The following is an 11917-nucleotide window of genomic DNA, read 5'->3' on the forward strand; positions in this document are numbered from 1 at the left end:
ACTTCGCGTGATACTTTCTGCTGGCGTTTGCAAAACGTTCGGACATCGTCTGATTGGCTGACAATATCGCTCCAACGGCAACTGTGCTCCAAAATAACGCACACTGATATTCATCTCGAAGACATTGACACCCTACCTTCTCTACTCTCATAACAGTCTCCGCTACATCACAGTCCGTTTTCCGCGCCGCTCCGCATCTACCTTCTGGGAAAGCCCAGCTTCCCCACAGTCCTGCAGCTACCCCAGCCCTGCACGGCATTGACTACATTGCTTGTTTTTTTTTTTGTAAAGCATCCAGTGGCGAGGCGCGCGGCCCCGACTTTTGTGGCAAGAGCAATCAATTGATTCTGATCTGCACCCCCGCGTCAATCTATCAATTTAAATTGCGAACAACTTGTTTGGGGGATCTCAGGGCCGGTGGCTCACATCACCGAGTCAACCAAATACCTCCACTTGCCACTCATATAAGGACGACCCCCCCACTTCTCGCATTGAGAACACCCATTACTGCACAAGTATCTTCCGGCACTTGTGCTCCCATCCGCCTGCATATATCTGAGGAGTGGCTTATCTAAACTACCCCATCCCTCCCACCTTACACCCCACACGTACCCCAATGGCGTATTACAATTACTATCAGTCCCATGTCCCCTACTGGGGTCAACAACAGTACGCGCAGCAACTTATGGCCCAAGGCTACCAGTTCGCTGCTCCCCCAGTGCCAACTTATCAGCCCCAGCCCAGTTGGACCGGCCAGGACTACTACCAGGCCCATTATCGATTGGCCAATGGCAATTTTGCTGACAGCGATGTGTACGTCTCGTACTGGTTCAGTACGTCCCCTCCGAGCCACGCTGCCTTGCTAATCTCTACCTTCCACTTTCATCACACGATGACGTTTATGTTCCTGGAAACTGTGAATCGTTATCAATAGCGGCCTGTTCGACTACGTGTGGTCGAGGCTGAGGAGCCTCGTTGGAGGGTCGAGCGTTGGACCCTCTGAAGCTAGACATTGGCACCGGCGTATTTACGGTGGAATGGTACGTCCATTTGGACCCTCATCCACAAAACTACGCCACTCATTGCACCTCTCTGTGCTTTCCCTATGGATAACCTTTTCCAATCGACGATCTCTGTTATATGCCTTCGCATTTACGTCGGGGGCACGTAACCACTCATCAGATCGATATTGGTTCACTCCCCCCAGCGGATCTCGGTGCTGCCGCGGGGTATGAAGCCTACCGTCTTTTCACATACCATCGCGGTATCTATCGTACACCCCTGGCGGACGATCGTGACCGGGAAGAAGAAGCCCTGGCAGGGCTGGCCATCGCCGAGGGTGGGTGTGACAAATCTCAGCTTTTTCGAGATTCTGCTGACTTACTGATTCTTCATCTTCCAACTTCCCTTTCCTCTTCTATAACGCATCTCCTGCCATCCGATCGATGTGACCAAAACAAAAAACAAAAAAACGTCGCTGTTCATCTGTTCTATGACGTTTCATCTTGCTTTTGGTCCGGCTCCGCGTGCCTATACAATGGCACGACCTTCCACCTTTTTCATTTCCTTCCCAACCCAAAACAGCAACCAAGCTATGGTCATATTGCCAACGACCCTCGGACAGGTACGGAAGGAGGGAAACATGCGAAGTAGCTGCAGCTACCGCTGAGAGGCTTTTTCGAAGGGTACGTCACTGCTTTTTTTTTTGATCAGCTGCTCGGTGTTGTACTGAAGCCGCATGGTAATGATACACCAGGATCGCCGTCGTGGCGTAAGGGGATACCATCGCCACGGATCGATCTCTTCGGCTTACGGAGATGACTATTACGATGACAGTTATCTCTCTGACGATGATGAGCGATATTCCCATTATGGAGGTCGCCGTCGCCTTTCTACTGGGTCTACCGGTGCCCTTATTCCGTCGGGCTTTGGAGCAGGGTATGGTTCCTACCCACAGCTTACATATGCCGGGCAGCAAGTGGGATATCCCACTGCTGGGTACCCAGCTACCTCCGCATATGGATATCAGCCTGCAACTGTTGGAGGTGGACTAATGGTTCCGCATGCGAGGTCAAGAGCGTCGTCGTTTAGTTATGCCGGATCACCCGGATACATGTACTGATCGAGGTTCATTTGTAACCAATTTTTTTTTGTCTTGTCGAATGTGAAAAAAATGCCCCCTTTTTTCCGTGAGTTATACGGACTTCCATGGCTGTATTACATGCATGCTGAATCGTTTTCCTCGTCTCTTCTGGGACCAGAAGTCCTAACTGGTTGTTTTTTTACGAACATTATACCCTCTCCTTTCCGTACTTTCCGCCACCGCCTCTTTCCTAATTCTCAAAGTACCAATGTAAAAAAAAAATCAACTGTTCTTGTTCTTCTCGTGCGATTCGATCTCCCACGTTTTGTTCTGGACTCAGTCGTCGCGAGTCGTCGTCATCGTCTGCTTTCTTGCTGATCGAATGCCGTATTCTGAGAACCGAATCTGCCCATTGTAACCATCTATACCGTATGCGTAAATACAAATAATTTTCAGAAGACGTTCTAGCCCAACCGATATTGGATTTTTTTTTGGGGGGGGAGGGGGGTTTGGTTCCGGGCGTCACGGATATTTGACGCTGGAGTGAACCTGGAAAGAGGGTGATGAACAAGGACACATGCACCCTTCCAAACACCCACGGATGCGGTTGGGAAAAAAAAAAAAACATAGATCGTCGGTCCATCCGGCTGTGGCGTTGCGCATCATATAAAGTCGAGTTTAGTATCCGGCCGTGTAATTCTCTCTTTCATAGCTATAGCAGCTTGTTGCTTTAGTTCGGTTCCCAAAGCACGGGTACAACTGATCAGATTTACGATGACCTATGTGGGACAATGCATGGCGGCTCTTATATTTATATTCGATTATCCATTATATAATTCAGAAGTAACAAACTGGTAGTACGACGTGAACTAACGTCAAACGGTACTCAATCTCAAGTGTAGAAACGCAATTTACACAAAGAGAACTGAGCTAGGCCATCAATCATGATGCATGCAGCAAACGTTGAGCTTTTAAGCGTACTTGGTCACTGCGTTTATGTACATAAACTAAAAATTTCCGAAGCCCTTTCTGCATGTGATGGACAATTGATGGGGTGCTATTTGACAGTGGAAATGATGGGGAAATTAACATCAAGTTATTCTCTGCCTTGCGGATCGTTGTTGTTGTCACCTGTTTACTTTGTTTAACCGCCGCCCCTGCGCTAACCTCGCCTTCATTGCCCGCGCTTTCGTCTTCGTTATCAGCCTCATATGCTGCTTCGAGCCTTCTGACTGTTGCTAGATCCTCCGATGTGATCATCCCGTCTGTTATCGTCACCTTTTGTTATCCATTTCAGGATCCTCCGTGATTCTCATCTGAGCCGATTGTTCTGCAGGAAGTTGTTGGGATACCAATGAGCGCCAAACTGCCAATTTAGGGAGACTGGGATATTGCTTGACAGGAATGACTTGCGAACTTAAGAGGCCGGGGCTTTGGCATCCATGTCATCCTGGCGGCATTTGTCCAATGCATAGTAATACCTGATGACCTACCAACTCTGAGCTTGGTTGATCGCAGGCTCGTTGAGATGGTGATTTGCATGGTGTCGCCAATCTGGCCGGAAGAGAGGAGTCCCGGCTGCTCTTTCCGGCGCGGGTTCCCCAGGCTTCAGCCTCCTCTGTCATCCTTGGCGTCTTTGATGTGATCTCCAGTATGTGGCGAAAAGTCTGCCGCATCAAGTCCTAAAACATCATTGTCAGCTTTGTGCATCACCAGTACTAGCACTAATGATAGTCCCAGTACATACTCGAGCTTTATCTGGCCAAATCACTGGTCCCCACGTCGCTTCGTTCCCTTCACACGTCACAGCGGCTGTCATCTGGTTCCTCATCAAGCTTTCGCTTCAGCTCGCTTGCTTCCTCTTTGATGGACTCAAATCCTGAGCCAGTGGCTGAATCGAATCACTGAGGGTCGCTCTGATGTTTGCCTCTGAGGTAGCCTGTGGCTGCGGGTGCCGAATGACATGGTGGTTTAGGTGTCGTGGGTTGGAGTTCTTGTGAACCGGCAAGCGAGTGTGGGGGCTGTGGCCGGCGAACACAGGAGCTCTCACCATTCCAATATTCCGATCGTTGAGCAGTGACATGGGGGCAGAGGGTCCTAGCGTGTTGAACTGGTACATATTGAAATGTTAAGAACTCAGTGGATGTCTTGACGTACCTGTTTGTGCATAGTGCCCCTGGGTTCCGTTCTAATACCCAAACTCTGGGAGGATGGGGTTACTGGGGATTGGTGGAGATTGGAATAACATAAAGGTTCCATTGCTGTCCCCAGTTCTAATCGAGTCGCCAGCAGGCGGTGTGTGTTGGGAGTCGCCCAGGCACTCATCAGATGGCTCTTGGTAGATCTGGCTAGTACTCATTCAAGGACGCTAGTTTCCAGGTAATACAGGGAGAACGATGGGGAAATGGAGGTAGAAATAAGAGTGTTCAAAGGGTGTCTCTGTCTTTTAGCGTTTATGTACATCGAGATGGAGATTGATCAGTACTTAGGGTTGTGCATTTGATTGGAAGTCAATATGATGGATAATCAGCCACCCCAACATCCCGGTCATTTTCCCAGCCCGATCCGCTGACGGACAGAGCGAATAATCCGATGTGGGAAATGTCGCCGAAATTGCATTATCACCATGTAATCCCCACCCTTTCCTACGCGGAAATCTCTGGCTTGGACGGGGTGAGTGTAATAGCAGCCATGGATAGAGCAACGAAAAAGGTAACGACCGAGTGGCCAGGAAATAGATCAATCATCGGGAGTCTCACCGACATAACGTGGGGAGTCAACTGTTGCTGTCTCTCAAGACTAACAAGCCTTAATCACTAATGATTCCAATTAGGGTTCAAAAGATTCCGTGCACCGGACAAGAGGAGCAGAAGCAGATCCGGAGAACCGAGTAGCAGGGACGGACACTCAGAGAGATGAGACATAGAGAAGATTGTAGTTACACATAATCCTGACCAACCCCCCGACGCCACAACCGGACGATCTCGAATTCACCACCTAGACACACTTATGGAAGAAGAATCCCTCATGTACCGCACGGTGTAATGAGCCGGGATGGTCGTGCTCGCAGCGTAACAAGATACGAGTCCAACAACAACATCAACTCAAGGATTAGGAAATTTCGTTAATGAACAAATAAAACTAGAAGTACTGCCAAATGAAAAAAGAAATACGTGCGTGATTAGGGATCACTGTCGGATGCATTACTGTCAGTCTCATCGAGCCCCCAGGCTGCAAATGCATGTCTCGCGGCGACAAAACCGTCGAGGCTTCCTCGCCTAGGTCGTGTCGTCTCATTCGGCCTCCGTGCCGACGCAGATCGTGCAGGCCTACGTCGAGGGCGTCGTGGAGTCAAAGTGGAATGAGTTACCGTGCTATGGGAGTGCGATTTCGACAGCATCGATCCAACTCCTCCCAAAGAAGGCGTGCCGTTCGACGTCAACATACTCTCTGCTTCGATATCGCGATCTCTGGGGATCTGACTCTTGTTTGAATGGAATGTGGACTCGGGAGCACGAATATGGTCTCGGTGTCCGTCACGTCCTCCGTCACTATCATACAGTTCGCGCGGTGGATGATGGTAGGTACGTGACCTCGATGACAGAAACACAGGCTCTGAATTCCCAAGGTCCGGATTCGAATGTGCTTGAAGGCTTGGAGCGTGTTGGATCTTGGAGGCTGCATCAGAGATGAGGTGTCGTGGGTGGAGGGAAGGAGGATGTGGGTGTGCATCCGCGAAGCGATCGGGAGAGGCGAGCCCACTTCCTGGACTTTCACGGAACGGATCCGAGGAATGTCCTTGGTCTGGCTTTGTTTCGTGCGGCGATGGCGATGTCTCATCGGTGGCTTCCTTCGACGATGCTTCCCCGCTAAGATCATCAATGTCAAACTCGTCCTCTTCTCCGTCCTCGTCTAATTCATCCTCTTCGTCAACAGGGATGTACTCTGACCTTTCATCATCTGTGCCACCGGTGCTGGAATCGACTGTTGACTGCCGCCGGGCCGGCGTAGGTCCTTCCTCAACAACAACAAAACTTTTCTGCCTCTCTCGTTCATTCCATTTCAAGGTCCGTGATATTGCGTGGAACCAATCCGTACTCTGCTTATCGGCACACACCGTTGGGAATGGATACTTTGAGGCTGTCACTTTGATGTGGTCACCCTCTTCCAACCAGACATGAGCGTTGATCACCAGCATTATGGAAAGAAAACTCACGCTTCAATTCAACACGTCCACGACCGTCAAAGCTCGCCCATGCAGTGCTGCGAGAATTATATGGAACGCAAATCCGCAGTTCCATCGTATCTGGTAGCAACATCGGACGGAAAGACAATGTATGTGGACATATGGGTGTGATCAGGAGCGCGGGAATTTCTGGATGAACCAACGAGCCTCCAGCAGACAGCTAACAATTCGTGGGTCTAAAAAAATGACCATGGCAAGTAGATTATAATCCATGCTTACCGAATATGCCGTTGACCCCGTGGGTGTCGACACCGTGAGCCCGTCCGCCTGTACTGTTGTCATATGATGTTCATCCCCTTAATCAAGCATGTGAGACAACTGCTTGAGCAGAATGGTGGTTGTTCATCGGACAAACGATAACTCACCAAACAATTCCAGGAGGGAAACGTACGGGCTCGGTCCTCTATCAACAACAAGGTCATTTAGAACTTCAAAGCTCTCGACGGGCCTCGTCGTAAAACACATGATCTCTTTATCCTTCGTCCCACTTCCACCTGTCGAGTGTATTGCCCCACCTTCCAAAGCTTCCCACCCTCCTTCCTCTATATTCTTCATGAGAATCTCGCCCGTCTCGGCTTTCTTAATGGCTTTTCTCCCTTTTCCCGCCTTTGGTGCGACGGCTCGGTAAACAGTACATGTGAATCGCATTCGGAGGTTAACACGAATACCATTGTCAATTGCAGAATCCATAACCCCTTCATAGTCGGCGAAATCAAAATTCGTGAGGAAGCCGAGCGAACCGAGAGCGAAGGGTAGGACGGGAGGTACGATGCGCTGGAATAACCATGAAGTGAAAAGCACGGTTCCGTCACCCCCGAGCTGAAATCGGCCAGAGATGCAAAAACCAATTAAAAAAATAAAAAATCGAATTCAAGCGCTTGCTTTATTAATTTCTGAAAAAACATACCGTGACGACAAAATCAAACCAATGGGGACTTTTGCTGCACATTTCACTAGTCCAATAACGAAGCTGACCTTCCTCGGCAGTGGGCCCTGAGACTAGACTTTCGTTTGTCATCGAAGGTAACGAAGTCGAACTAGCTGTACGGCGTCGAGGTAGAGGAACGAAAAACTCGGGGTATTGATCCCGCATGCCAGCAGCGTCGAAACGCTTCGAACGCTTTAGCTGTTTATCGACATACCTAGATCAAGGGTTCAATTCAGTGGATATTCAACAAATCACCCCTTATGATCGGCTCCATTCAGAACTTACACGATCAATCCACGAGTGTTATTGCAAGTACGCTTTTTCATCAAATAGATGGCTAATTCACTGGTAAGCTTTATCAGCCTATTGTCCCTCGCCTTCGTAACGATCAGGACGCTTTGGATGTTAGTCCGAACGCGAGCGCGACCTGTTAATTGCCGTAATTGTGAGTGAGGATGGTGTCGATCACATACAAAAAAGGGGGGGGATTTGTATTCATACCTAGTTGCTTGCTCAATTCGCGGACTCCAACGGCTGTTTCGGCCAATCGTTTCGTAAAGCTATTCCCTTCATCATCGCTACTACTATCAATTTCCCAATCATCTGACGGCGGTGCAGCAGGATGAGCGGTCGAGCCGTGAGCGTTGTGCAGCCCAAGTCCCTTTGCGAGAGCAACCTCTGGTTCGCCGATGATCATCTCATCTACGAACGTCTGTGCTTTGTCGCTTGACGAGCTGCTTCTTGCCTTTGTTTCGCTCGATGATGACCGGTTTGAACCTTGAGCACTATAAAGCCAGTCGGCTAGGGATGCGCCCTGGTCAAGCAAGGAATGGACGAAACAAGGCGAGCGTGGAGTATGGGTTGCAGGATGACGAGTAGAGGTTCTGATATCGCCGGTGTGAGATTGCCTAGGGCTCAAAGTCGGAGGGCGTTGGGAGGAGTTTTCCGCGGAGGTCAGTGAAGGAGGACGGGGAGTTAGCTCGGTCATGGGTGAAGTAGCTTCTTTTTTTGCTTCCAGAGCAATTTGAGAGCTGTCGTGATCAGTCAACGCACTTGGTTTGGCACCACCGTCGTTCTGCATAATAGCCAGAGGCGAAGGCGAATGACCATCCATTGCGGTTATGGCTGCACGTTCGACGTGTTTCTGGGGGACGACGAAACGACGATCAGAGAAGAAGGCTTGTTAACTCTGCCGATTGGCCGGCCACGGCGGGGCTCTCCATCAGCTTCACCTGCAACTGCTGACATAAGCTCCGCTTTTTGTATTCTCGGACGCGGCGATTTTTGATGACAGATGCTGGGTAGATCTCAGACCCCCCCCAGAACTGGAAGTTGCGAAGAGTTGGACTAGGAACTGCTGGGGGATGGTCTGCCGTTGGGACTTGGAGGATCCAGGTTGATTTTTATTTTATGAGGCACAACTAACCACTTCACCTTACAACGGCATCCTAGTTCATGAGGCAACGCCAACAATTAATAATACTTGGAGAAATTACTTAATTATGGGCGTCAGGGCTGTGCGCGAGGACGGCAGCGCCGAATGTCCTAAGAGATGTGGGTGGGAAATGGTCGGAGTGTGCAATGGAAGATAATTTCGGACTCTTGGAATCTACCCGGGTCAAACGGAGGGCGGTTCAAGTCGGGCAACCACTAATCTTATATTCCATGTACAGGTGCTGCAAGGCGCTATGGATACAAACATTATGCAATCAGGGCGACCAGCGCGCAAACTGTTCAACCATCCAATTAACTCGTCTGCGATATATGTACGAACGTTGGACATAGCCGCCATCCCAAACAAGCCACGCACGATGTGTCATAGCTGATCGCCAACACGCCTAGTACATATCATATCCACACCATCCTTGATCTCCTTTCTTGGTTTCCTGGCAACGACGTCGGGTGCATAGACCGGAGGCATGAAGTTGCTTAGAGTTGATCACTATTCCCAGCCCTCCCCATCATTTATCCACGCCACCATGGCAGTTTAGAAGCGATACAGAAGCATCCCTCGGGGAACGACTTGGCGCCTCCGGGATGCTGATGATCCCAGTGTTAGCAAGAATAGTAGTAAGTCTTCTAACCGCCAATGGCGGGTCGGAAACGAGAAGGAGATGACCAAGACCAACTATTGCCAATGAAGTCATATTGGGGAGGCAAACGTGTCAATCAATGAGTTCGAAGAGAGACCCCTTGGTTTGGAAATCCGCATAGCCTTTTTGATAACTATATGTACCATATCCCGAGTGCCGGAGATGCATGATATGGCCTGTTCAAATAACAAACGTGGGTTCCGGTTCCATTCCTTGGTCCGATGAGAACAGATGACTATTTCCGTCTTGTTCTGCGTTTCTCAGTCTCTCCTGGACGAATTCGCATGGATCCCCCCTTCATAATGATATTCCAGTCCTTGTAAGCTATCCCTGACGCACTGAAAGGCTCGCCCTTCCCTGTGATGATTCTAACTGGAACCACGAGTAGGGTTTCTCTTCGTCACCAATGATATGTTCAGAAACCCGCTGAGGTATTCATAGAAGTCATTCCCTTTGCGGATATTTGACGCATTGGTGCATCAAATGAAGAAGAGTGGTAGAGAATAACATCCATTATCGTTCCGAATGTATATTTTGTAGAGTTTATGAGTCGGATTTGTTGGAAAGAATCAAGCTATTAATGCGACGGGAAAGGGGTAATTGAGCGGAAGGGCGATTCTCCCGACCCCGCCCCCCCCAGAGATAGATAGGAGAAGGAGAAGGCGTACCGAGGTACTTGGGTCGATTATCATGAGAGCCCCCTTCAGCATCAGTTTCAAACTGCAGGGGAGCCCCGATTTCATATATGATGCCCCAACGCGAACCAGCTCTCTTCCAAGTTTTCTAATTTTTGAGGGCTTGTAGATTGTTTCGGGGGACGACATATCCACATCCACGGTCCATCTGGCGAGAGAGGCGATAAGTAGTGCCAGTAAATCAGAAATGTGATACCAAAAGTCGCAGTAGCAAATTCCAATTGGTAATCAGAGGAAGCGCCTCAGGTGTTCTGCCTCGCATTAAAAGTGCACGATATTACCAGGGTAAGAGCGGGACCTCAGCAGAAAACTTCGCAGCGACCCCACACAGACACATTCACAGACACATTCAGTCAGGATTGAATTGAACCTCTTTCTCTCTCGGAAATGTCCACCCTGGCGCCTAAAGCTTCAATGCTGTTACGTTGGCGGCCTATTCGGGAGGCTGCGATGAACAGTCGAGGTTTCCATGCGTGTGCTCGCTTGTGTATGTCCCTATAAATCAGAATCGTTTATCATCATATTGACTTGCCCGTTGTACTTGCCCAATGTTGGTTCAGTCTTTGAGCAGGTGGACATCCGCGCTAAGCTCAAGACAAATCTCATAACGGCCATGAAAGCAAGGGATTCGCTCACCTCAACGACACTCAAGGTACAACGTTCGATGCAAGGCCACAAACAGCTAATTCTCACTTGTCCATTAATTCCTTTACACCGACATCATGCCATTTGGAAAGTCTATCATAGCTGAAATCACGAACGCGGACAAAGTTGGCCCCTCTCCTATCAAGAGCGCAGCGATATACAGCATTATCAATAAATCAATCGCTCGGCGTGTACGTTTGCCCAGCTTTCTGAAATGCAAAAACTCACCTTACTCATCTGATATTTCAACCCCATTGCTATCACATGAAACCAAACGGGTTCATTGTCCCCCCTGGCTTGAATGAATTGCGCCATTCTATCCCCCAACCCAACCCCTTTTTCTCTCTCTCTACGCCACTAATTGGCCGGATTGGATATTTGGATTTTATCCTGCGATGGAAAACTCCCCATCTTAAACCACACACCCACACCCCTGATTTGCTCACAAACAGGAAGATGCCTCCGCTCAATATACAGCCGCCTCTCGTTCAGATCTAGCCGCCAAAGAACTCACAGAAGCCTCCATCCTCAAATCTCTCCTTCCACCACCGCTTTCAGATGAGGAGATCACCAGACATCTTACCCATGCCATTCAACAAGTTCGATCTTCATTGATATCTTCATCTTCATCAGGGAGCGTTCATCCGGGTCCGGGCGCACTACAAGGAAAGGTGATAAAAATGTTTTGGAATTTGGTCGAGCCTGGAACTGTACCTGGTGACGTCGTCGCCAAAAAGGCCAAGGAACTCCTCCTGTCACAACCATCGACATGATGACCAATGCGCTTGCTTTTGGTCCGCAAGAGGGGGGGGGACCTCCCATTACCTGCGGATACCTGTGACCAAAAGAGTTGTGGCGCGTTTTACCTGCGGGATATTGGCGGCTAGTGCTAATACTATACGTAGTCGGAGATCTGCAGTTAAAGGCGCTCGGTAAATTATCAGTTTATACCATCATTTGTTTACATCATTTTCGTGCACTTGATTTGGCATTTTCCCTGCCTAAAACGCCAACCCCAAGTCCGCATTAGTCTTGAGTGATACCCTCCCCCTTAAACAACATTCCTTTATCTAATCTTAATAGCTTAAGTAACAATTTACTAAAAGGCCAGCATCACTTCCCCTCTAGTGTACTCCTAGTTCACCTTTAATTTTCATGCGCAAAGTTAGCGCTACTGACCCCCCCCCCCAAATCAAATTCTCAGATGTGGAAAAGGGGGGGGTTGGG

The 11917-nt window shown here is 49.2% G+C and overlaps 4 protein-coding genes across 4 annotated transcripts; 3 read left to right on the top strand and 1 right to left on the bottom strand.

Annotated features, from left to right (window-relative positions):
* Window positions 1-349: 349 nt before the first annotated feature.
* On the top strand, window positions 350-1985 carry EI90DRAFT_916672 (uncharacterized protein). The gene is made up of 4 exons (XM_039068238.1): window positions 350-828; window positions 935-1040; window positions 1183-1339; window positions 1585-1985. Exons 1-4 carry the CDS (start codon window positions 617-619, stop codon window positions 1707-1709), a joined length of 600 nt encoding a protein of 199 aa, XP_038916597.1. The 5' UTR covers window positions 350-616; the 3' UTR covers window positions 1710-1985.
* Window positions 1610-2264, top strand: EI90DRAFT_916599 (uncharacterized protein). The gene is made up of 2 exons (XM_039068237.1): window positions 1610-2189; window positions 2262-2264. Exon 1 carries the CDS (start codon window positions 1739-1741, stop codon window positions 2120-2122), a length of 384 nt encoding a protein of 127 aa, XP_038916598.1. The 5' UTR covers window positions 1610-1738; the 3' UTR covers window positions 2123-2189; window positions 2262-2264.
* Window positions 2265-5264: 3000 nt separating this feature from the next.
* On the bottom strand, window positions 5265-8371 carry EI90DRAFT_3123125 (uncharacterized protein; the record flags this gene model as incomplete). Its single annotated transcript, XM_039063573.1, has 7 exons — window positions 5265-6247; window positions 6300-6489; window positions 6549-6625; window positions 6695-7148; window positions 7237-7471; window positions 7543-7684; window positions 7759-8371. 7 exons carry the CDS (start codon window positions 8369-8371, stop codon window positions 5265-5267), a joined length of 2694 nt encoding a protein of 897 aa, XP_038916599.1.
* A 2049-nt stretch (window positions 8372-10420) lies between these two features.
* On the top strand, window positions 10421-11845 carry EI90DRAFT_3289258 (Yqey-like protein-domain-containing protein). Its single transcript, XM_039067156.1, has 4 exons — window positions 10421-10532; window positions 10606-10697; window positions 10783-10881; window positions 11143-11845. The coding sequence occupies exons 1-4, from the start codon at window positions 10433-10435 to the stop codon at window positions 11461-11463; spliced, it is 612 nt and encodes a 203-aa protein (XP_038916600.1). The 5' UTR covers window positions 10421-10432; the 3' UTR covers window positions 11464-11845.
* Window positions 11846-11917: the final 72 nt, after the last annotated feature.

Source organism: Cantharellus anzutake (assembly GCF_015039405.1).
Source record: "Cantharellus anzutake strain C23 chromosome Unknown EI90scaffold_21, whole genome shotgun sequence".
Classification (NCBI taxonomy): domain Eukaryota; kingdom Fungi; phylum Basidiomycota; class Agaricomycetes; order Cantharellales; family Hydnaceae; genus Cantharellus; species Cantharellus anzutake.

What these genes read in the sequence shown, in the direction of transcription:
- EI90DRAFT_3289258 (XM_039067156.1), top strand. Translation starts at nt 10,433, where the DNA reads ATGTCCACCCTGGCGCCTAAAGCTTCAATGCTGTTACGTTGGCGGCCT. An exon ending in TCACCTCAACGACACTCAAG is followed by an intron (nt 10,698 to 10,782) that starts GTACAACGTTCG and finishes CCATTTGGAAAG; the next exon opens with TCTATCATAGCTGAAATCAC. An exon ending in ATAAATCAATCGCTCGGCGT is followed by an intron (nt 10,882 to 11,142) that starts GTACGTTTGCCC and finishes GCTCACAAACAG; the next exon opens with GAAGATGCCTCCGCTCAATA.
- EI90DRAFT_916672 (XM_039068238.1), top strand. Translation starts at nt 617, where the DNA reads ATGGCGTATTACAATTACTATCAGTCCCATGTCCCCTACTGGGGTCAA. An exon ending in GGCGTATTTACGGTGGAATG is followed by an intron (nt 1,041 to 1,182) that starts GTACGTCCATTT and finishes ACCACTCATCAG; the next exon opens with ATCGATATTGGTTCACTCCC. An exon ending in AGGGCTGGCCATCGCCGAGG is followed by an intron (nt 1,340 to 1,584) that starts GTGGGTGTGACA and finishes AACCCAAAACAG; the next exon opens with CAACCAAGCTATGGTCATAT.
- EI90DRAFT_916599 (XM_039068237.1), top strand. Translation starts at nt 1,739, where the DNA reads ATGGTAATGATACACCAGGATCGCCGTCGTGGCGTAAGGGGATACCAT.